The sequence below is a fragment of the Maniola hyperantus genome, chromosome 21, assembly GCF_902806685.2.
Source record: "Maniola hyperantus chromosome 21, iAphHyp1.2, whole genome shotgun sequence".
In the NCBI taxonomy this organism is placed as follows: domain Eukaryota; kingdom Metazoa; phylum Arthropoda; class Insecta; order Lepidoptera; family Nymphalidae; genus Maniola; species Maniola hyperantus.
Window position 1 is genome coordinate 9889123 of NC_048556.1, and position 25442 is coordinate 9914564.

The 25442-nt window shown below is 38.8% G+C and overlaps 3 protein-coding genes across 3 annotated transcripts in view; 1 reads left to right on the forward strand and 2 right to left on the reverse strand.

Annotated features, from left to right (window-relative positions):
- The window catches only part of LOC117992619 (dystrophin, isoforms A/C/F/G/H-like), a 630854-nt gene that overhangs the window by 371157 nt on the left and 234255 nt on the right, over positions 1 to 25442 (forward strand).
- LOC138403858 (uncharacterized) lies at positions 1537 to 21291 on the reverse strand. The gene is made up of 24 exons (XM_069505953.1): positions 21154 to 21291; positions 19884 to 19925; positions 19582 to 19653; positions 18524 to 18973; positions 18061 to 18099; positions 17790 to 17915; positions 15933 to 16751; positions 13304 to 13715; positions 12870 to 12937; positions 12760 to 12789; positions 12623 to 12679; positions 11790 to 12059; positions 11001 to 11138; positions 10617 to 10649; positions 8587 to 8727; positions 7750 to 7875; positions 7477 to 7542; positions 6846 to 6983; positions 6739 to 6759; positions 6627 to 6653; positions 6035 to 6206; positions 4122 to 4267; positions 2896 to 2913; positions 1537 to 2666 (listed from the first exon to the last, which is right to left on the reverse strand). The coding sequence occupies exons 1-24, from the start codon at positions 21257 to 21259 to the stop codon at positions 1537 to 1539; spliced, it is 4647 nt and encodes a 1548-aa protein (XP_069362054.1). The 5' UTR covers positions 21260 to 21291.
- On the reverse strand, positions 21837 to 24735 carry LOC138403859 (spidroin-1-like). Its single transcript, XM_069505954.1, has 4 exons — positions 24678 to 24735; positions 23392 to 23492; positions 22020 to 23024; positions 21837 to 21953 (listed from the first exon to the last, which is right to left on the reverse strand). Exons 1-4 carry the CDS (start codon positions 24733 to 24735, stop codon positions 21852 to 21854), a joined length of 1266 nt encoding a protein of 421 aa, XP_069362055.1. The 3' UTR covers positions 21837 to 21851.

The following is a 25442-nucleotide window of genomic DNA, read 5'->3' on the forward strand; positions in this document are numbered from 1 at the left end:
TAACGCCTGCTTCTATACAACTTATTTATGTTATTCTGCCTCCTGAAACACAGTTTATACTAACTACCTCAGGAGGCAAGGCCTTACACTAAAGCTTGTTAAACTACATGTTTGTAAAGATATTAACGATTTTATTTATTGATTATTTATTATTATTTTCCATCTAAGAGCATTTGCATAAAAATGTATACTTAATAACTTTATTAAATTTCATTTATGGTTCATTATGTAAAGGATAACATAGCTTCTGCTGATCTTATAAAATATAGACTAACCGTTGCAAGAAAATCTTTCTGAAATATAAGTTGTGTACGAAAAAATTCAATAAGTAGTAAGCCCCGACCTGGGGGATCCAGTGGAAGTTTGATTAAATAGAATTTGCATGAGATCCCCACGCCATCTGCTCTGGCTAATATATTTTTAATTTATATCCCAAAAGTTGACGGGGCTCACGGGGCTATTACAGGGATATGCTTGTTGAAAAATTGTACGTAACGTCGGCTCAATGGTCCCCTCAGAAAATCTCTGGGCTTTTGTCCGTGCCACAAAACTTCTTAACCGTAAGAGGTGTTTCGTATAAAAAAGTCTATAAAGTGATCGACAGTTTTTCAAACTCACCTGATTTTATTAAAGGTCTTCCCGATAATGCTGCGGCTTGTGTTAAACTTTGAGCAGCTGAAAATATATAATAAACAAATCAGGATAACTGTAATCATAGTATAAGGAGAGTAATATATACCACCCCTACTCTATGCCATTGTCTTCTTCTCCGAAACAAACAAACGGTAATAGCCTAGGGGTTTAGACTTTGTCCGGCTATGCTAGTCGGGGTGTCCGGGGTTCGACCACCTTTAATTTTTCAGAGTTATATGCGTTCTTGCTTTAACGGTGAAGAAAAACATCATGAGGAAACCTGCACGTCTGAAAGTTCTCCATATTGTTCTCAGAGGTGTGTGAAGTCTACTAATCCGCACTTGGCCAGCGTTTTGGACTTCATTCTGAGAGAACCCGTGCTCAGCACTGAGCCGGCAATGGGTTGACGATGATAAGCCGAGCCACATTTGTTAAAAATGTACGGATTCTTTCATAATCATTGAAAATGTTAGAATATGTGAGAGAGCAGGAATTCTTTTCTTTTGTTTTGTTATGACCGTCGTAAAATGAAGATGGAATAATAATGCACATCGCGTCCAGTATGGAATATCGCTCGGCGTGTGTTCCGCTAATGGAGTTCAGGCGTTAATACCGAGGGTTTAATCAAATCCCGTTTTGTTGAGAGCTTCACTTTCGGGGCTTCCATCAACGGCCGGCCATTTCACTTGATGACCAGCCTTTTCGTACTAAATTATTAATAACCCTACGTGAAGTTGTCATTTTTCTATGGTAACGATCTTGGGACTATAGTCAAAATCCATACTAATATTATAAATGCGAAAGTGTCTCTTTCTGTCTGTCTGCTAACTTTTCACGGCCCATCAGTTTAACCGATTTTGACGAAATTTAGTACAGAGATTTCTTGCATCCTGTATATGTATATTATGTAACAATCTTACTTGCGCTTGAACTGCTTTGTGCTATAGCTTGCGACTGAGCACTAGCTGAAGATCCGCCAAATAATGATGATTGACTCAAAACATCCGCTTGGGCCTGTGCCTGTGCTTGTGCTGATGCCATTGCTTGTGATTGACTTGCGCTGTCCCATCCGTTGACTCCAGTCTGATACAGTTGGCCTATATTCGTGGTTGGATAATGATACAGTGATGGATACAACTGAGACGCAGCGATCGATTCCGCTTGTGCCTGTGCACTAGCTTGACTACCTCCAAAATAGCTGCCATATGGAGAACCTAAAGTTTGGGATTGGGCATTGGCCAATGCTTCAGCCTGCGCTTGGGCAGTAGATTGTCCACCTGGATAAGGCTGATTAATACCGTATGGCGATGTGCCGAGGTTGCCTAAAATTTGTGCGTTTGCTAACGCCTCAGCTTGGGCACTAGATTGACTTTGTCCAGGGGAATAAAGACCACCATATGCGCCACCGTATGGAGCGCCATATAATGATAGACCGCCAGATTGGGCTAATGCTTTAGCCTGTGCCTGCGCACTTGACTGACTTTGGCCATAACTACTGGACTGGGAGAATGCTTCTGATTCGGCAAGAGCACTAGATTGACCACTTGAGGAATATGGATACATACCATATGGAGACATGGAAGAAGATTGAGCATTCGCTAAAGCTTCAGCTTGGGCTTGTGCACTGGACTGTCCACTTGGAGAATATGGATATGAATTATATGAATTGCTATATGGATATGTATTTACATTTCCAGATTGAGCATTGGCAAAGGCTTCTGCTTGAGCCTGTGCACTAGACTGCCCTGTGGTATATGGATAAGAATTGTCAAAAGGGTATAGATTTATATTGCTAGTTTGAGCATTTGCTGATGCATCTGCTGAACTGTAGCTGGAAGGAGATCCGCCAATAAAAGGGTATTGGTTGCCAGTATTGGCAAACGCATTTGCTATCGCAGAACTGCTGGCTTGGCCTTGATTGTAAAATCCTCCTGATATGGCATTAGAAAAAGCGTCTGCGGATGATGACCCAGTTCCACTAGCTTCAGCGAACGCTGTTGCTGATGCGTCTGCGTTGCTACCTGGTATTAAACCTAAAACAGAATAATATAATAATCAACCATTATACATATTTTTGTACCGAGTACCCACCACGCTTTTGAAGATTGAATTAATTATTGTTGTCTTGCGAGTATTTCTAAATACAAATGAATTTTTTTAACAATGTTTGAACTTAACTACGTAAATTCATTTATCTAAAGGAGGGTGAGAAAAAGATGGTAAAACAATACAAATTAGAAGAAGATAGGGATTTTTACATACCATATGGCTGTATTTGGCCTGGAAAAAATAGTATTTCAAAATTAGACCATTTAATTAAACTTTTTGGTAGATACATGACTCAAAATCGAAATATATTCCTACTAACCTATTTGATTATAGTATTGTGGTAATTGTCCTGAAAATAAAAACTAAATTAATGTAATTAATTAATGGAAAAAATTGAGAATTGGTGGATGATGGAAGGGTGGTGATGGGTGGACTTTAATGTAGATCGTGCCTAAAGATTATCCATGGTCAACAAATTGTATATAAAAAACCGTTACACGTTCCGCTGCAGAATACGTTCGTGTTCCTTCTCTGTACCTGAAATTAGAAGATCTGCCTATCGGCTCTTCGGTGTTAGTTCCAATAACTAACAGCTGTATATTTTTGTATTTCATACAAGCTCCCATACTAAGCGAGCGCTTTAATGTTTGATGAAAAGATGCTGATTTGACTAGTAGGCAACATCCCTATTGCACAAAAGATAAATAAAATATAGTATATAATATTAAAGCCTCAACGGTCAAGTATATGTCAAATGTACAAAAATTTAGTAATAAATTAATATTCATTCATTCATTCATTCATATAATAATAGAGCCTCAATAGCTCAACGGTTAAGAAGCGGACTGAATTCCGAAAAATGGCCGGTTCAAACCCCACCCGTTGCACTATTGTAGTGCCTACTCCTAGCACAAGTTATTCGCTTAGTTGGATTGGAAAGGGGAATATTAGTCATAATTAACACGGCTAATATTCTTTAAAAAAAACCGGCCAAGTGCGAGTCAGGCTCGCGCAATGAGGGTTCCGTACTACAGTCATATTTTTTCGACATTTTGCACGATAATTCAAAAACTATGATGCATAAAAATAAACAAAAATCTGTTTTAGAATGTACAGGTGAAGACCTTTCACATGATACCCCACTTGATATAGTTATCTCACTTCGAAAGTTGAAAATACCAATTATTAGTTCATGACCACAATTTAATTTTTTTGTGTGATCTAACCCTAAATTCACGGTTTTCAGATTTTTCCCCAAATGTCAGCTATAAGATCTACCTGCCTTCCAAATTCTACGGAACCCTAAAAATTGCCGGTTCAAACCCCACCCGTTGCACTATTGTCGTGCCTAGCACAAATTATTCGCTTAGTTGGATTGGAAAGGGGAATATTAGTCATAATTAACACGGCTAATATTCTTTAAAAAAAAATGTAATTACCACAGTTAGGTTGAGGATTACACTTCGCGTACACGTATTGGAACACCGTTTCACACACGCAGATGTCGCAGTCTACGACGTACGGCTCGTTGGGGGCATGGTAGCGGCATTTTGGCTCTGGATAGTTGAAAAAAAAAATTACGTAACTTAGAATTTTAATAATTGGGTATTTGACTCCAATTTTTTTGTTACTTTATTATAAACTAGAATAAAAATAATGACGTAAACTGAAAAAACTAATTAAATCGATCAAATAACAAAAAAGTTATAAGCATTTAAATATTTCTGATAAGACAGAGATAGCGATACAGCAGTTTGACGTCACACCTACTAATGCCATAGTAGCTTCGTCCGGTTTCATACAAATTTTCATTTTGCGAGAAAGGGATAGAAGACCATCCCACTCCAAAATTAAAATGCCTGTACCTTTGTCAATCTTTGTTGGATTTTAATATTTTTTTCAGTGTACGTCTTTATTTTTATCCTAGTTTATAATAAAGTAATAATATTTATCAAATTCAAAAGTAGTAAAATACCCGATTCCAAAATGTTACAAATTTTAGCGTCTAACTATTGTGAGTGACATCCATCATAAATATAAATATCTAACGGCTAGACACATGTGATTAGTCTGAGTATGCCCACTAGTTTCGAACCTCCGGGGCCTTTGCTCGCATGCTAGTTAGACTAGTTTAGCTAGCTAGACTAGTTTAGTCGGGCATACTCCGACTTATCACGTGAATCTAGACGTTAGATATTTATATTAATAATGCTACAAATTTGTTTAAGAATATTATAGGTAACTAGATGATGAAGTCATCCAAAAACTTCAAATTCGCCACTAAATTCATACTCGTATGGTATTAAGATTTGCTTATTATCTCACCTATTATGAGTATAAATTACTTACCAATAAAGATTAGGTTCCCTGAAAGGAAAAAAATACGATTGGTCATTACTGTCCTCTAATAAAAATAAGTTATTTCACGCAATAACTCTTATAAGTAACACCCTCACCTGAAATGAGCGAAAATACTACGTGAGTACAAACATAAAGATCCATCGGAATTGGGACCCCCTGGGGTGAGAGGCCGATAAATGGGCATCGAGAAAGCAATACACTTAGCTAGCGGTCAATCATTGAACGTTTGCCGTTTGATGGTTACAATGATTGGCCAACAATCGGTGGGACCTCTATCGTTATTTCGTTTGCTGTTAAAGCGCCCCTTTATTCGATCACTGCGAATTTTTGGCGTTCATATTATTTGAGCCTTTAACGACACCTGTGGCGATTGTGTACTGCCCCAATTTTTTCACTCGTTAGTCAGTTTTGATGGTTGCGTCGTTTGTCGTTTTATATTCTTCACGTTGAGCACTACAGTTAACGCCTTTCTTTTTATCCTGTTGTTCCCTATATCTGATCTGAGTTTTGATGATGTTCTACTGTTGAAGATTATAAGCGTCAATGTTTGTTTTAAATTTAATTGCTACTACGATTGCCCGAAAATAAATTTTTTGATGCTCTATCATCAATCTATTCTTTATTGTGTTTGCTTTGAAAGCTCCCCTTTATCCATCACTGCGAATTTTTTGCGCCCATATTTGAGCCCTTAACGACACCTGTGGCGATTGTGTACTGCTCCAATTTTTACACTCGTTTGTCAGTTTTGATAGTCGCGTCCTTTGTTTTATATTTTTCACTTTGATCAGGTACTACAGTGGACGCTTTTATATTTACCGTGTTGTTCCATATACCTAATGTTGGAGTTTTGATTTTCTATTATGATTTTCTATTATTGAAGATACACTATTTGATCAACAGCCAGTGTTTGTTTTTAATTTGATACAACAACGATTGACCGAAAATAAATTGTTTGATGCTCTATCTTCCATCTGTTCTTTATTGTGTTTGCTTTGAGAGCTCCCCTTTCTCCGATCGCTGCAAATTTTTCCCGCTTATGTTTTCGCCCTTAACGACACCTGTGGCGATTGTGTATTGCCCCCACTTTTTCACCCGTTTGTCAATTTTGACGGTCATGTCGCACGGCGCGTCGTAAATTTTTCGTTTTATTTGCTTCCCGTTGCCTGCTGGGGATAAACGCTTTTATTTTTGCCCCTTTCTGTATTTTCATGCGGGTCCGTATTGCTTTAGAATTATTGTTTGGCAATTTCATACTTATTGGACTTTTTCCGCATATTAATTAAACACCACAGTTGATCTGTTTCAGTAACTATAACTATTACGTATATTCAACGGTCTCCTTGTACGACGTGTGTTTTTGGATGTAGTTTTCACTATTATACTCGTAGCACTAATATTGCTTTAAGTTAGTATATAATGCGTAAGTTACTAAAGCTAAACGGTATAATTTATTTATATTATTGAATGCATACCTATTACACCCGGTGAAGGCACCGCTAAAACGAAAATAATAAGTCTTTTTTAATTATTGTCATAGATACAATAAAAAAAATTGAATATCTGAGATTATTTTTGTTACTTACGTAGATAAGGTAGAGCTGGTACAGGTTCTGGAAAATCAAAATTGAAATATAATATAGGTCTATTAAAAATATTAATTATACTTTTAAAGATTAAAAATAAACGACTCCTTACCCGGTATTGGTGGCTCGATACCTATAAAAATTAGAAGACGGGTATTTTATTGTTTTTTTATTTTATTTTATACATTCATACTCCAGTTTTGTATAAGTTATACGTACAGCATGATTTCTTAGTGTAGCAGTTAACTTCGATGTTGACTACATTGGTGCCGTGAATCTCGCTGCAAATACAGATTTGACATTCGTCCCATGGATGCTGGAAGGGTGTATTTGGAGGATATGGTCTGCAAGTCTCATCTGCAATTATAAAGTATTTTTTTAAATACATTTTTTTTTAATAATATTATGATGAGGTGATTGAGAATAGGTAGGTAAAAGATGCTAAAAATGCTTTTGGTTTTTACTATTAAGTACCTACCAACTTAAAGTTGGGTAAAAACACTTTAAAACCAAAACGTGAACCTTAAATTTTACAATTAGACGATGTTTAAACTATCGTGAGTGATTTCCATTATAAATATAGATGATTCCGGATGTACTAACGTGGTTAGTTGTCGTAAGCCTGACTAGTTTCGAACCCATCTGGGGTCCTTTTTTAAAGGGACGCGCCGACGATGATGCTTGTGGTCTTATGGTATCAAAGTTCTAATTATTTTATTTTATTTTTATTTTATTTTATTTGGAAAACCAACAGCTTAAATTAACATATTATAATCTTAAAAATTAAATAACTAGAAGCTAATAATAATATGTTCTCCCAGGCCAGGACCTGGCTATAGTTTTGACTTACGCGGTGGTGGTCCAGGAAGCGGGCTTGGTAGTCGTGGCATTGGTGTCATGACTGGTGGCCAAGGAACTAAAAGGTATAACGCAAAAATCACGTGTTGATTGATGTAATAAATTTTCAAGCTGTATTAGTATGAGTGTTTAAGCACTCCTTTGTCAGGATCACATGTGAAACTAGCATAATATAATACCTATGTATTATATATAACGAGTAATAAAAAATTTATACATTTATTTTTTTGTGAAAAAAAAAAACAATTAGATTAGAAACATTTACCTGGATCTATGTCTCTGGGTGGTATTGGGGGTGGTGGTGGAACTGGGTATGGTATTATTGGGAACTCAGTAGTTGTTGGCTGTGGTGGTAGTGGTGGTGGCGGCACAATCACTTCGTGAATTGTTCCTGAAAGAGATAAAAGTATTAGAACGTGATATACTCGTATGTAAACTCATTACATCTAAAGTGAAGAAAGAATAAAATAGCGTTCTATATTTGTAAGTCTGTCACTTATGAGTTGTCGTTATCGTTGGAAAAGTAATGTCTTTCTGTTAATATAATAAATTATATTTATGTATTTACGATGATTGAGTTTCATGGGTGATCCACCTCCTGATCATAAATAAAAAGTCACTCTAAAATAATATAACTCTAAAGATTGGTAGTTTTTTGGATCTACTAGTTTTGGTGAGTTAAATTAATTATTAAATAATAGCAAGTCAAATAAAGCTAATAATATTTAATAATAGATAATTAGGAGGGGATGAAGGAAAACGTCTTGAGGAAACCTGCATGCCTGAGAGTTCTCCATCTTGTCAAAGATGAAACGAAATTGTTGTAAACTGCGTTTGAGCTGCCACGCCCTCTTCCTAAACTTATAGAAATTAACAGAGTATTGTTGTTGTTTTCTTTTAATTTTTAAATAATATAAACTAATAAATATAAAAATGTGCAGCATACAACATATAAATACCTACTAAGTGTGAAGTCTGCCAATCCACACTGGTCCAGTGTGGCAGAGTATGGCCTAAACCCTTCTCGTTCTGAGAGGAGACCCGTGCTGATTAGTGGACCGGCGATGGGTTGATCATGAAGATGATGATTAAAATTTCTTACCACATTCAACATCTGGTTCACATAGCATCCTCCTTTCTGGAATGAGGTAGGGAGTCATCTCTACCACGCACCTACATATCATACAGTTCTCAGTGGGATGAGGGAACTGCACGTTGACAGGTAAGCTCTCGCAGAGCGACACTGTGGAGTTATAAATCCATAAGACCTTGTCCAGAAGGAGCGAGTTAGCTGCAAAGCGTTCTGCGCGAAACTATACGCGCGTTCGCGAGGTATTTGGCGCCAATAAATCGCGTCCACAAGCATCACGCGAATTTAAAAGTCGCGCCTAAATGGCCTGTAGTAATTAGCATATGTAGGTTCATTACAGTATTTGACAAATAGTCAAATCAGTAACTTTTTATCAAACGTCAAAACGCGCACTCAGTATGCGATATTCTATGAAATACTGGAATGTCACATCATAATGACGTACTTTTTTAGTTAAATCGATAATTAAAAATGGATGTTACACTTAAAACTAACAAAGGACGTGGATTTTACGTATTTTGGAAGACCTTGTATTTTTTAAGTACCAAATCCCCAATAAAGATAAATTCCGTGGCGCAACCCAAATCGGGAATCCGGCTAAAAATCAGCGCTGTATATATGTGTGTTTGTGGAAGGCGTACAGCATCATGCTGAGTTGGGACCCTTTTTTCAGGTTGTATCACACCTGGCATAGTTTATTCCGGTATCTTGTAGAGAGAGTAGAGAATGCTTAGTTGCATACAGTTCACGCGCGAACTTCAGAGCGTGTTTCATGGGAAATGGAGCGACATGAATTCTCGCGCGTTACAACATACGCACGTATACGCGCGAAATAATTCACGGCGAATTCGCTCCTTCTGGACGAGGTCTAATATTGTAAATGCGATTGTGTGTCTGTCTGTCTGTTACCTATTCACAGCCAATACCTATGCTTTTCCAATTTCGACGAAATTTGGTACAGAGATACCTTGCATTTGGGAGACACAGACTGTTTTTATCCCAGAAAATCAAGGAGTTCCCACTAGATTTTCAAATAGGTACCTAAATCCACGCGGATAAAGTCGCGGTTTTCACTTATAACAAAATAGTTTATTACAATAAAAAATTTGCCGATATTATTAGGTAAAATATTCATATTAAAAATATTGTAAACAAAAATTTAAATTGTGGAAGTACCTAGTAGAGTACTTAATATTGCAGTAAATTATCTTAGCACATAATATTATTGACCATCTAAAAATTAAATAAAATTAATAAAGTACTAAAACTAATCTAAAAAATTGTTGGTAGACCTAGAAAGTTAAAAAAAACTAGTCAAATAATCACTATGGCAAACTGCCTTATCTGTTAAACTATGTTATACTAGCTTTGTTTTATTACGAAAACAAATGTGCAGTTTTAAACTTGTAATTTAAATGAATTTAAAATTTAAAGTGAAATTAAAGTAAAGTGAGTTGGAGTAAAGTATTGTCTTAGTATACTCTGTACTGAGTTTGTAATATTGGTCATTTCATTGATAATACTTCTTTACACAAAATCTATTAAAAGTATGCTCCTGAAAAAAGCATAATGCACAATCGAAGATTAGATAAATAATAAAAGAATGTGGATTTGATCTGCAGCTCGCTCCAGCAATGCATGGGACTGCAATTACTTTTTTACATGGTATATTGTACACTAGCTTATGCTCGCGACTTCGTCCGCGTGGACTACACAAATTTCAAACCCCTATTTCACCCCCTTAGGGGTTGAATATTCAAAAATCCTTTCTTAGCGGATCCCTACGTCATAATAGCTATCTGCATGCCAAATTACAGCCCGATCCGTCCAGTAGTTTGAGCTGTGCGTTGACCTTTTCCTTTTATATATTTAGATAAAAATTTTGAAAAGAGCAACCGCCGAATTGTTTTGCTGGTTCTTCTCGGTAGGAAAGATTCGTCAGTATTAGATGCATTTGACGATTCAAAAGTACTTGTAAAAGTTTGTTTAAATAAATAAAAATCTATTTCTGTATCTATATGTATTTCTATTTTTATACGCACTTGGCTGGCGTGTTGGTGGCTCTGGTGGAGGAGCTGAAAATAAAATTAAAATCACTAAGTGGGTCTACAAAATAGCATTTATAGGTATTTATTTCTTGTTGTGTAGTTCTAAGTTTTTTTTATGTAACCTGTTGATTGTCCTTTCAAATAAAAAAATAAAAATAAAAAACAAATATTTGTTAGTTTCATCATACCGAGGGCTAAAAGCAAATTTTTATTATTGATATTTTTGTCATCATACTTACGTATCGGAATAAATCCAGGCGGTGATACTGTAACAAAAACGTTTGGTTTATATCCCGTCCAATTCGTTCCCTGAAGTTTAAAGTATTTGAAGCTTAACATAAGTATGATAAAATATTTGGATAAAATAATGGAACCTACCGCAAATTGGATTTTCTTCGCATTTGATCAGAACATCCTCTTGACCATAAGCGTTTACAATGTTCTGGCATATGCACGTTTGGCATGGGTTCAATGGATTTTCGAATGGCGTGTTAGTTGGTAACGGTGAACAAGAAACTGAAAAATATGTTATTGATACAGATTCTGCACATGTTGAAATTATTTTTGTTCTTGGTACAGTTTATTGAAAAGTCAATAAAATATTAAAACTAAATTTTCAGCTCCGTGAAATGATGAGGAATTTAATTTTTTTTTTTTGCGAGAATACTTTGTATTTTAAACGTGCAAAATGCAAGATTACATTGAAGATTAAACAAGCACATCAAATTTTTCTAGTACTTGTAATAATAAAAATTAAGAACGATAGTTTAAAACTAACGAACTGGTATTGATTTCATAAATTGGCGTTTTTTAAAGCCTCCAACATTGAAAACACTCTGAATTTTATCGTTACGTTACTCGATCATCATCATGAGCCACTACTGAGCGGAGTGTAGGCCACAGTCCGCCATATTGGACAAGTGCGGATTGGCAGATTTCAAACACCTTTGGGAACATTATGGGGAACTCTCGGACATGCAGGTTTCCTATGTTTTCCTTCACCGTTAAAGCAAGTGGAATTTAATTTCTTAAATCACACATAACTCCGAAATGTTGTGCCCGGGATCGAACGCCCGACCTCCTGAATATTATGGTTATAAAATTTATCAAACGCAAAGAACTTTAGTGCCTGAAGAAGAAATATAGAAAATATTATTAATTTTGTACCTTGTGACTCAGGTATTAAAGGTGGCAATGGTGGTGGGAATGGAATTGGAGGCTCCGTTGGTGATGGGAATGGAATTGGAGGGTCCGGTGGTGGTGGTAGTGGTGGTAGTGGTGGTGGTGATGGTCTTGTCGCACACGAGCTACAACTGACACATATAGATCTTAAAGCCCATCCATCTCGAACACAGACGCAGACCAGACATTGCAATGCCGGAGCCCAAATAGTGTGAATTTCATTTTCTCGCGTACAATGAATCAAGTTTAGTCCTCCTGCAAGTTAATCATAAAATTAATTTCACTGATTTTTATTAAAATGCAAAACATAATGGAATAAAAAATAGCGATAGGCAAATTAGAAATCGTAGTAGGCTCGCGACTCCTACGCTCTGCTTCAGGAAAGTCAAAAAGTTATTTGTGGGAATGAGTGTAACATTTCATAATAAAATTCCACTCCAATCAACAAATTTCAAAATATATTTAAAGTATGCTTCTAAAAAAACATAATAAGTATACAATCGTAGATTATGTAAACGATAGAAAGGCACGGATTTGACTCGCTCCAGCAATATGCAGAGCTGCACATTATTAGAAATTGAACATTTGAAAAGACCAACCGCTGAGTGTCTTGCTGGTTCTTTTCGTGAAGAATGGCATTCTGAACCAATGAATTTGTTTGACGATTCAAAAGCACTTGTAAAAGTTTATTTGAATAAAAATCTGTTATATTCTAACAAATATCTAACAGTCTAATGATTTGTGTTTGATCAAAAATGAATTTTATTTATTTTAGCAAACAAATTCTAATTTTCAACGAATTACCCGTGTTTTATTACCTGGCATCAAATCTGGTTGTATAATTTCATTTTGTGGAACTACTCTTGATACAGCACCTGTAAAAATGTTGTGTTTGAAGTGCTCATAGTATATTAGCCTCAACATATTAATTTATCGTTAGTCATTTCATCATTACCAGTGAAAGCTCCGTAATTACTAAAGCCTCCTGAAAAAAAGTTTTGGTTTAATATTTTCAAGGGTATCTGTTAAATTATGAGACAAATATAAATCAATTTGAAGTCGTACCTCCCATTCTGCTTTCATCATCAGCAGTGTCGTTGCTATCAAGCTCCTCTCTTTCTGCTAGTTTTTCTCTGTGTTGGATAGAAAAAACAAGTTTAAATTAGATTGATGGTATGCAAAAAAAACTTAATAAAATATCATCATCACCAACCCATCGCTGGCTCACTAGTGAGCACGAATTTATTCTCAGAATAGAAAGAATTTGGCAATAGTTCACCACACGTGTCAACTGCGGATCGGCAGACTTCAAACACCTATGAGAACATTAAGGAAAACTCGTAGGCGTTTAGTTTCCTTCACCGTTAAAACAAGCGACAAACACACATAACTTTGAAAAGTTAGAGGTGCGTGCCTGGGATCGAGAGTAGGAAGTGGACGTCTTAATTACTAGGCAAGGCTGATACAGTTTATTAAACTTGATAAAATTGCATACTTACCCTACCGCTAGGTAATCAGAGTTTAATTCAGATTCATTTTGAACAGTATCCGACTTGAATTTTGAGGGGCCATACGGAAAACTATCACCTGGGTTAGCTTCATTTACACTAGGATAATTGTAGCTATATACAGGATTATTATTGCCAGTATTTCCTGACGCTTGCGCGTTTGCTGATGCTTGTGCGTTTCCTTCTGTATATGTATTTGTATATACATTTGATCCCCAAGGTGGAACAGCCCAGTTAGGTCTTACCGAGTTTCCTGGATTACCGCTTTCAGCATGTGCAATAGAGTATGCGACATTTGATCTATCATTAGGTTCAATTTCGTCCTGGACAGATTTGTCGTTCGAGTCATCTCTATTTTGTTCGAAACTAGCTTCTGCAACTGCTTGTGCTTCACTTGTTGAACCTTGAAATTAATTTTTGCTTAGTAAGGAACTCCCTTAGCTAACTTTTTATGTATTATGTTAACACTCTTCCTATACAAATAATTTATACTATGCAAATTATTTTTATTTGTAAAACTTTACATGTGTAGCGTAAAATATCGGAATCCAAAGTTCATATTTCCAATAAAAATACTTTAATAACATATTTTTTTCATAGCAAAACTAATATGTCATGCAAAAACATTAGAAGCTGCAAGGTCAATTTCAACAGAATATATTCAAAATAATTTCGAATATATTCGTAAAACACGATGTGAAAATATAATATGACTATCCTCTCTGTAATGTAAAATCCTAATGTGCTTATATCTTTCATTATTCAGATGTAAACGAGGTGTATGGACCTTACTATAACTTTAATAAATATTTTACTTTATCCTTCAAACTACTAATCTGTACAATTTAAACTTATACTTGTTTCATGTTGAATTTGATATTTTTTAAGTAATTAAATTTAAGGAAATAATCTTACCTTGGAGATCTTGGGAATTTAAAACATTTTGACCTTTGGTACCCGAAGATAACAGGAAGGCGAGGAAGCACAAGCCTCCAACTAAGCCTCCCCGCATCTTTTAACTAATTTAGATCTTCGTGGTCCACTTTTTCTTAGATTTATCCCTAACGATGTTATTTAGGCTTCTATTTAAACTGAACGATTTGCACCACGTTCCTCGTTATAAATACTTGACAGTGTTCCGTGAAAATTGCAGGTCATATTGATTTATGGTTTACAAATGAAATTCTGATAAGGAACTAATATAATTCGTTCTATCAATATGATTTGTTATACTCGTACATATCAGCACAAATTAGCCTACATTACGTTTAGTGCTTGATTTACGATTGATGTAAATATTAAACCGCTTGATACAATAATCAATACATATTATCAAAGAAAGTGTACAATGTGCGTGCCGCTAAAACTCAGAAATGAGTCCCGGTACGATCAAGGTAGATATGGTGTGATAGCTCTCTATCTCCCGTCCATGAAGAAGGTTCCCGTTTTTACCTGAAGGGTGTGCTTTTGAAGATATAAGGGTTGGAAGTTTCGCCATATAGAAATTTCTAGAATAGTCGAGAGTTTTCGAGATAATTCCACAGAATATCCCAGATCATTGTAGAGCATTCCAGAACATTCTAGAATGTGTGTCGAATATTCTGGAATCTGGAACATTGTGGACCATTTTCGAATGGTGGTGGTGGACTTTTCTCTATGGGTAAAGCTACCTGCTAATAGGGGTATATAAAGCAAGATCTGTCGTAAGTTCGAACGTTCTAGAACATTCTGGAATGTTGTGGAATGTTCGGGAATAGTTTGTAATGTTCAGGAATACACTTACTACGCGGGCGAAGCCGCGGGGCAAAAGCTAGTATATAAATATTGGAGTGTGTCGTGTATTTTCTATTGGGTTATTTCAGGTTTTTGAATAAAATAGTTTTCGTATCCCACTAATTTATTTATAAAATTTATTATAAGTATTGATTACGAAGCGTGCTTATGTGTGTTTTCTAATGCTTATCTTATACTACTTTTGACGGATCCAAGGTACGTGCCAAATCATTGGAAGGAGATCATATTGAGGCTTACCTGTAACCAAGAAAGTAGTATTAAACATAGGCTTTAATTACTATACTTATAATAATAACAGTTATCAATCTTTATGATGCCCGTGACTAAGTCCGCGTAGATTTAGGTTTTTAAAATTATAAGGCAATAATAAAAAGGGTAGTGTATGCCACGCTCCAGGTCTTGAACTATATTCATGCAAAAAATCACACCGATCCGTTGCTCCATTGCGGCGTGGTTGAAGGACAAACCAACAAATAAACACACTTTCGTATTTATAATATGAGTAGTGATTTCGAAAGACTATCGCCAAGCGATTCAGCGTTTCCGTACGATGCCGTGTAGAAACCGATCAGAAATATGGATTTCATGAAACTGCATACACTTTCCAAGTTAGCTTGCTTACATTTTAAACTGCATCAGCACTGGTGAGATCGTAGTCAAGGGCTAATTTGTAGTGCAATAAAAAAATGCAAGTTTTCTCCAAACGTCAAACCCCACTTAGTAAGGTTTTGCGTGCGAAGCCAGGACGGGTTAGCTAGTCACTAATAAAAATGAAAAAGAAAAAAATACGTACTTTGTTATTTACAATTAGGTGCTCCAAATATTCATTCTTCATCATCCTCAGCGCTCTTGAATACAGGTCCCCAGCCGCCTCCTCCAGTGCTAGCCTGGGCTAAAGCGTTAGCTTGTGCGGATGATCCTCCACCCCAACCGCCGTATCCTCCTAAACCTGCATTGGCTAAGGCGTCAGCTTGTGCGGATGATCCTCCACCCCAACCACCGTATCCTCCTGACATTGCATTCGCAGTGGCATCGGCTTGTGCGGATGTAAGACCGCCATAACCACTATACCCTCCGGCTGCTGCGTTGGCAGCAGCAGCAGCTGAGGATAATCCACCCCATCCACCTGTCGCTGCATTAGCTGCAGCGTTAGCGTCTGCGGATGAAACACCTCCGTAACCACCGTAACCACCTAAGCCGCCGTAACCACCTAAACCTCCATAACCACCAGATACCGCGTTAGCAGCAGCGTCAGCCGTAGCCGATGATAAACTGCTGCCTAATATTCCGCCATATCCACCGCCGGTCATTGCATTGGCATTGGCCATGGCATTTGCATCAGACCAACCACCGCCTCCCATGGCTGCAGCGTTTGCTGAGGCATCGGCTTGACTTCCTGACCAACCATATCCAGGCATTCCGCCGATACCACCATATCCGCCGCTCATTGCGTTAGCGTTGGCATTGGCGTTGGCTCCTGACCAACCGCCTAAACCACCTGAATAAGCGTTTGCATTTGCGTTTGCTTCGGCTGAACTTCCTCCATATCCTCCCCAGCCACCAGCGTTGGCCATAGCGTTGGCTTCAGCATTGGCAGATGATCCACCCCAACCGTAAACAATAGGACCTGGTGATGGCCCTGGATCTAAAAAAAGACAATAACATTTTACCAAAAAAAATGATCTTGCAAACCAAAAAGTTAGGCATCTAAGGATCAGTTCCGAGACATGTGGTTAAAGTTCTATTACGGTTACCCCTATACTTTTGGCGTCAATAATAGCAAAATGGGTTGCTCGTGGGTAAGTTTAGTCTTTCTAAGTTAAATAATCAAGAAGGTAAAGTTCAGTAAATATCCGAAAATTGTCAAAGTCAATATAGAAGATCTTTTAAAAATGCATTTTGTGATACGAAGTGGTTGCTAGCTAATATTTAATTTAGAGCCTTAACCCGTTAAGGCTCTAAATTAAATAATTAGTGGATGAAAACCGAAAAGTCGACGGTTCAAACCCCGCCCGTTGTTGCACTATTGTCGTACCTACTCCTAGCACAAGCTTGACGCTTAGTTGCAGAGGAAAAGGGAATATTAGTCATTTACTACCTAATATTCTTTCAAAAAAAATCCACGTCTAGGCAAAGGCCTCTCTCTAATTTTTCCACCATTCCCGTAACTATTTTATTTAATTCATCACGCCATCGTCACCTCAGTCTACCACGCTGGTGTTGATGATTCTTGGGAGTCAAGAATGAAGCGGATTTTGCCCATAAGTCATCTGGCACACATGACCTGCCAAGTCCATTAAGGTAAAACGACTGCAAGAATCTTCTATCTATATATATAAAAGGAAAAGGTGATTGACTGACTGATCTATCAACGCACAGCTCAAACTACTGGACGGATCGGGCTGAAATTTGGCATGCAGATAGCTATTATGACGTAGGCATCCACTAAGAAAGGATTTTTGAAAATTCAACTCCTAAGGGGTGAAGTAGGGGTATGAAATTTGTGTAGTCCACGCGAACGAAGTCGCGAGCATAAGCTAGTATATGTATAAAAGAATTCGTGACGGGATCTGCTAGTTTTATTCCAAGTATGCTGCGTTCTATTGCTCTCAGACCAAGTCTGAGCACCATATGTGAGAGTTGGTAGAATGCACATAATATGGTAACAAAAACAAAAACTTACAGCATCCTGGTATAACTTGTGACTCAATGTAAACGTAGTTGTATCTGATCTTGCAGACATTTATGTGGCAGTTGTCTCCAGGAATCGTAAAAGGAACTAAAGGCCTTTTCATTCTGCATAGTGGCTCTAAAAATATAATTATAACTCTTGTTAAATGTAAGATCGTTAATGTTAAATGAAGATTAAAGGTATACTCGAATTAAATTTCTCTGAAGCTATTTGTCGTGAAATCTCGCAAAAATTAATTTAGTGAAAGATTTAGTTTACTCACCGACGTAGATGATGTAGGGCACCGTGTATATCTTCGTATCTGTAAGACAAGGATATCAATAAATTCTTTGAACAGAAAATTTTGTGAAGTAGAAAACATGGTAGCTAAATAAATCTTTTGATGACCTCCTATTCCTGGCGGAGTGGTGAGCACTGTGCTCTTATTAGTGGCAGGTCCCGGATTCGATTCCCGGCAGTGGAACTTAGGAATTTTATAATTTTTAAATTTTTTCTGGTCTGGTCTGGTGGGAGACTACGGCCGGTGCTAGTTACCACCCTAGCGGTAAAGCCGTGCCGCCACGCGATTTAGCGTTCCGGTACAATGCCGTGTAGAAACCAAAGGGGTATGGGGTTTAATGGGAACAACCATACCCCTTCCATCATAGACTGCGTCATCATCACCAGATGAGGTTGCAGTCAAGGGCTAATTTGTATCTGAATCAAATAAAAAAAATTAAACTCACTAGTTATAGGCACTGGAACCGGTATCAATCTGTCTCTGCCTGGTACAGTGATATATTTGGGTACTGGGTAAGGTACAGGCATGGGCGGGGATGGCACAGGCACAGGCACTGGGCGGTTTATGACTGGTCCTGGAACTGGGACCGGTACGGGTACTGGAGGTGACGGAACTGGGACTGGCACCGGGATGTCCCTTGTAGGACCTGGTACGGGTACAGGCTCGGGTACTTGGATGATTCTCGGTGGTGAAGGCACCGGGTAAGGACGAGGTACGTCGACTGGATATGGCCTATCAACTGGGACGGGCACGGGCACAGATGGTCCAGGCACGTATATCTTCTCCGGTGGTGATGGCACGGGTACCGGTACACGTACTATAATGTTTTTTCCTGGAACTGGGACCGGTACAGGGTAGGGTCTAGGTGGTCCGGGTATGACCACTGGTGGTGGACCTGTCAAAATCAACACGGAAATTGAATACGAAATTTTTCCGACTGTTAAAAATAAAACCGGTGATCTGGGTTCAGCAAAAAACTATCGTCCAATCTCACCGGTAAAATTCTTGAACGTTTGATACAGCCCGAACTGCTGAAGAATATTGTGATCGATGATGCGTAATTTGGTTTCCGCCCCGGTCTCTCGACAGACTCAGGCAGTTCTTAGTAGCATGCTGTGCTACTACACAATTCGGAAAATATCTGTGTACGCATGTTTTTTAGACTGAGCCAAGCTTTCGACCTGGTGAATTATAATACTCTCTGGGCGAAATTGAATTGATCTAATGTTTCAAGTGAGGTAATGCATCTTTTGAAATACTGGTGCGGAAACCAAATCAACAGTATTAAATGGGGCGACACGACATCTAATTCCTAAAAATTAGATTGTGGAGTATGTCAGATAAATTTTATGTATCTTTACTTTACTTTTATTTGATTTTATTTTTAATAAAATTGTATATCTTGTGAACAAAAAAACTTATTGTATAAATCTTTTACAAATAAAGCCAGAATTTTAAGAATATAATGCTTTAACGTTAATATTCTTTTAATACCATACTTACAGATTGGTTCTGGATTTGGTGGTACCGGTACGGGCCATGGATTCGGTGGTACTGGCCATGGATTCGGTGGTACTGAAAAAAAAGGTTGATATTTTTAAAATTTATAAACATAAGTGATGGTATATGCCAGTACGTGGCGGGCGCGGGCCGTGCCACGTACGACGCGCGGACGAGGCATGGATTCAAAATATCACGAACATTTTACATGAAGCAGTTTATGCTTCACCGTGCCGTGTTCCTGTACGGACGCCACACGGTGACGGATGAAACTGATGACGTCAGAAATAGGTTAGAAAACATACCTGGGACTGGCATCGGCGGCACAGGTACTGGTTGTGGTTGAACTGGAAAAAAGTATAGTTATATTAAAAGGATCTTTGAATATCAATTATTGATTTTAATTAAAGCCACACACTGATCAATTAGTAGGAAAAGCATTGAATATGCTTCTTCTACTTCTTGCTATGTATAAATAAAAGAAATAAAAGGATTATAAGGAAAATTGCCTAAGGATGTGGTTATGTCAAGTTCTGTTAACCAGTTCAAGAATATATTAGACAAACATTTGAGAAAACTCGAAGCACTTCTGATATAGACGCATCAGCGAAAGCTGCTTAGACTATTAAAAATAATAATAATAATAATAAAAAATCTACGACGAAGCTCAGTTGGCGATTTGGTGATCTTAGGAATTAATTAGGTATATGGAGTTAACTACCTCGTTGGTCTAGTGCATACTTGACTGCGGATAATGAGGTCCTGGGTTCGATTCCCGGGTCATGCCAAAAATAGTTAGGCATTGGGTTTTTCTGTTTAGAAATTCCCAGTACTAGCCCGGAGTTAGGAAGTTGGCGACGGTGTAAAACTGTCGGTCCTGTGCCTATTCTCTCTCGGGTCGTTTCGGGCTTACGTCTCATCGGGCTATGAGGGAATAGAGAGTGCACCTGTGTTTGCGCACACTTTTGTGCGTTATAATATCTCCTGCGCAGTTGGCTCATCTCTATGGAGATTGGCCACATTGACTGAAATTCGATCGATAGGACATTGTTGTTATTATGGGTTTAATAAAATTGCCATACTCAGTCCAGGTTATAACCCGCTCGCTTCTTAGTCTGCATCAACGCTTATCACCAGGTGAGATAGCAGTCAAGGGCTGACATATTGATGGACGTTTGACGACCTTTCTGACGCAGTGGTGAGCGCTGTGGTCTTATAAGTGGGAAGTTCCGGGTTCAATTCCCGGCGGGGGCAATTTATAATTACTATATTGTCGTTGATCTGGTCTGATGGGAGGCTTTGGCTGTGGCTATTTAACCCTACTGGCAGAGCAGTACCGCCAAGCGAATTAGCGTTCTAGTACGATGCGTGTAGAACCCGATACCGATTAGAGGAATGGGTTTAATAATAAAAAACTGCTAGACCTCTTCCAAATTAGCCCGCTTTCATCTGCTGCATCATCACTTAAAGTCATGATGCAGTCTACGATGAATATCACTTAAACATCATCACCAAGTGAGATAGGACTTAGCATGCAATGGCTAACATGTAATAAAATTAAAAAAAAGATCTTACTTCCACAATTTCCGCACGGTGCGCATTTAGGGTACAGTAAGCCAGAAGGCGAAGCGAAACACGCACAAATATAATAGCAGTCAGTTTCCGTACGCCTGTAGAACATGTCACCGACGTTTGTGCATCTCTGGCCTGGTACTACGAAAATAATATGATTAATTTTATTGTTGCAACTACCACTTCACGTACTAGATGGCGCTGTATGGAAATATATCACGCTAACGAAGTATCAAAGATTAAAAAATATTTTTTTATGGAAAAATCAATCTTTTTGGTTAGAAAATGATAATGTGGAGAAATGAAAATTTATTTTATGATGTACAGGTACCTAAAGCCCTTTCATAATTGTGATACCCCACTTGGTATAGTATTCTTACTTCAATGAACACATTTTAATTGTTTTTGTGATGTATCCACAAATTCACGGTTTTCAGATTTTTACTCTCATGTTTGCTATAAGATCTACCTACTCGTACTTGCCAAATTTCATGATTCTAGGTCAACGGGCCTGTAGGTTTCTTGACAGACACGACAGACAAAGAGACAGACGTTAATATTATTTTAATACCATACTTACTGATTGGTTCTGGATTTGGTGGTATCGGTACCGGCCATGGATTCGGTGTTACTGGCCATATATTCGGTGATACTGAAAAAAATGTTCGATATATTTAAAATTTATAAACATAAAGGTAGATTTATGCCAGCACTTCATCATCCTCACCGTTCTTGAATAAAGGTCCCCAGCCGCCTCCTCCTGTGCTAGCCTGGGCTAAAGCGTTAGCTTGAGCGGATGATCCTCCGCCCCAACCGCCGCCGTACCCTCCTGCACCTGCATTGGCTAAAGCGTCAGCTTGTGCGGTTGATCCGCCCCAACCACCGTATCCTCCTGCACCTGCATTGGCTAAAGCGTCAGCTTGTGCGGATGATCCTCCCCAACCACCGTATCCTCCTGCACCTGCATTGGCTAAAGCGTCAGCTTGTGCGGTTGATCCGCCCCAACCGCCGTATCCTCCTGCACCTGCATTGGCTAAAGTTTCAGCTTGTGCGGATGATCCGCCCCAACCACCGTATCCTCCTGCACCTGCATTGGCTAAGGCGTCAGCATGTGCGGATGATCCGCCCCAACCACCGTATCCTCCTGCACCCGCATTGGCTAAGGCGTCAGCTTGTGCGGATGATCCGCCCCAACCACCGTATCCTCTTGCACCTGCATTGGCTAAGGCGTCAGCATGTGCGGATGATCCGCCCCAACCACCGTATCCTCCTGCACCCGCATTGGCTAAGGCGTCAGCTTGTGCGGATGATCCGCCCCAACCACCGTATCCTCCTGCACCTGCATTGGCTAAGGCGTCAGCATGTGCGGATGATCCGCCCCAACCACCGTATCCTCCTGCACCCGCATTGGCTAAGGCGTCAGCTTGTGCGGATGATCCGCCCCAACCACCGTATCCTCTTGCACCTGCATTGGCTAAAGCTTCAGCTTGTGCGGATGATCCTCCCCAACCACCGTATCCTCCTGCACCTGCATTGGCTAAGGCGTCAGCATGTGCGGATGATCCGCCCCAACCACCGTATCCTCCTGCACCTGCATTGGCTAAAGCGTCAGCTTGTGCGGATGATCCGCCCCAACCACCGTATCCTCCTGCACCTGCATTGGCTAAAGCGTCAGCTTGTGCGGATGATCCGCCCCAACCACCGTATCCTCCTGCACCTGCATTGGCTAAGGCGTCAGCTTGTGCGGATGATCCGCCCCAACCACCGTATCCTCCTGCACCTGCATTGTAAAAGTAAACCACGTAAAACCACGCTGCACGCAGCAGCGCTGCCGCAACAGTGCTGTCACCAGCTGTCACAGTGCTGTCGCGGCACTACTGGTCCCCATACAATCTCTATAAGCTTATATGACATTACATTCCGAGCTAGGCAGCAATGTCGCGGCAGCAATGTAGCGGAACATTGCTACCTAGCTCGGAAATTAATGTCATATAAGCTTATAGAGATTGTATGGGGACCAGTAGTGCCGCAACAGGACTGTGACAGCTGGTGACAGCACTGTTGCGGCAGTGCTGCTGCGTGCAGCGTGGTTCGGAATCATACCTTAAATAGGCATCTTCTAGACAAGCGCACTCCATCTTAGGCTGAGTCATCAAATACCAGGAGCTCTGATTGAAGCCAAGCGCTAATCACTAAATTAAAAAAAAACATTAAGTAGGTATAGATATATTTACCTAGTACCGGTGATGGTCCATAAGGGTAAATGTTAGGTGTAAGAGAGCCAGCGTTGGCTAAAGCCGATGCTGCTGCTTCAGCAAAGCCACTGCGATCGTCTTGGTCATCTGAAAAATAAGATTTTCTACTTATTTTATTTTATTCAAGTGCACAGGGGTAGTTTTTAAATAGTTTAACTTTTCTATTAAATACTAGCTGCCTGGGCGAACTTCGTATCGCCTAACATTCGATTCCTTTTCAGGCAATTTTTTTAATTTTTCTCTCCGTAAGAACCATCCTCGTACTTCAAGGAATAGTATAAAAAAAGAATTAGCGAAATCGGGTCAGCTGTTCTCGAGATTGGCGATCAACAACACATTCAGCGATTCATCTTCTATAAATATATAAAAGGAAAAGGTGACTGACTGGCTGACTGACTGATCTATTAACGCACAGCTCAAACTACTGGACGAATCGGGCTGAAATTTGGCATGCAGATACCTATTATAACGTAGGCATCCGCTAAGAAAGGATTTTTGAAAATATAGCCCCTTAAGGAGGGTTGGGGGGTGGGGTTTGAAGTTTGTGTAGTCCGCGCGGACGAAGTCGCGAGTATAAGTTAGTTTTTATATATAAAGATATAATTGAATACTTTTATTTCTAGATTATTTTATACTATACCTACATGTTTTGTTGACTTAAATCACGTTTCCGTTAGAAGAATTTGAGTGTTTTTTTCATATTTTTTTAAATAACAAAGTCAGCATTCTAAAAATTCTTTTATACTCAGTGTTATGATTTTAGGGTCCGTAACCGTCTAAAAGGAACCCTTACAGGATCACTTCGTTGTCTGTCTGTCGTGTCTGTCAAGTCCCGTCAAGGGAATCAAAAGGTACTTCCCGTTGACCTTTTAGTCAGGCAGATGGCCAATGCCTTACAGAACAAGTAAAGGGAAAACTCCGAAAACTGTGGATTTGTAGTTACATAACCAAAAATTAAAAATGTACCTTTTTGTTTTGTAATATCTGCACTGTTTACCCATATTCGCAATAAAGAAATTTGATAGAAAAAAAATATTGATTTCTTGGTACGGAACCTTTCGTGTACGAGTCCGATTCGGACTTGACTGGTTTTTTATGTTAGATTACAGATACCACAACAAAAGTTTGTTGTTTCTGAGTTTAAAGTGAAAGAACGAAATACAACAACCTATACAATTGTAATAAAACCTTGTATAAATAGAAGTACTCAAAGCGATTTTCAAAATTATTTTGAGATCAGGAAGTTATATCCAAAAGAAAAAAAAAACTTACCATCCGCGTACACCGCGGCCGCTGCGGCGATGCACAACAGCCAAATTTGCCACGACATGGCACCGAACCTAGGACCCAGTGAGCGGAGACCACTCACCAAAGATACCAAATACGCCCATACCTTTGTATTTAAACAAAATACTCTTTACGCGTTGATAGGTGCGTCCAATCAATTCACTTATTAAAAACATTGCTTCATATTGTAAATGAGGCGTGGCGAAATATTGCAACATCCATGAAGGGGTAAAATTAAAATTTTTCATATCAACCGACGTATGACATTTTGTATGCCTATTTTATTTATGTAGCTAGCTTTTGCCTGCGACATCGTCCACGTGATATAATTTATAACCTGTAGCACTCGGGGAAAATTAAGTTGTCTATCAGTGAAAGTATTTTCATAATCGGATCATTTCCGGAGATTGTTACCTAGGTACTTACAAAATCACAAATATTACTTGTATTTATTTTTATTTCGATTTAGACTTATACAAGCGCTTACGAAAGTCAGATCGGCATAGATCGGCGCAGCTTGCCTTAAAGGTGCCTATTCACTCTTCTTTTTAAGCTCCCATTATTAAAATTAGCGAGGAAAACGGAAGCCGAAAGGGCATGCAACATTAGTCTTCCACTAGGAGGGAAGCCCAGTGAGGTGACTGTACCGCTGAGACGGTATAGTAGTATGCACTAAGCAAACTGTGTTCCTGTGCCGCCTCATCATGGCGTTGACGGGTCCGCTGGGTTTTAGTGGGTATTCTGGTATGT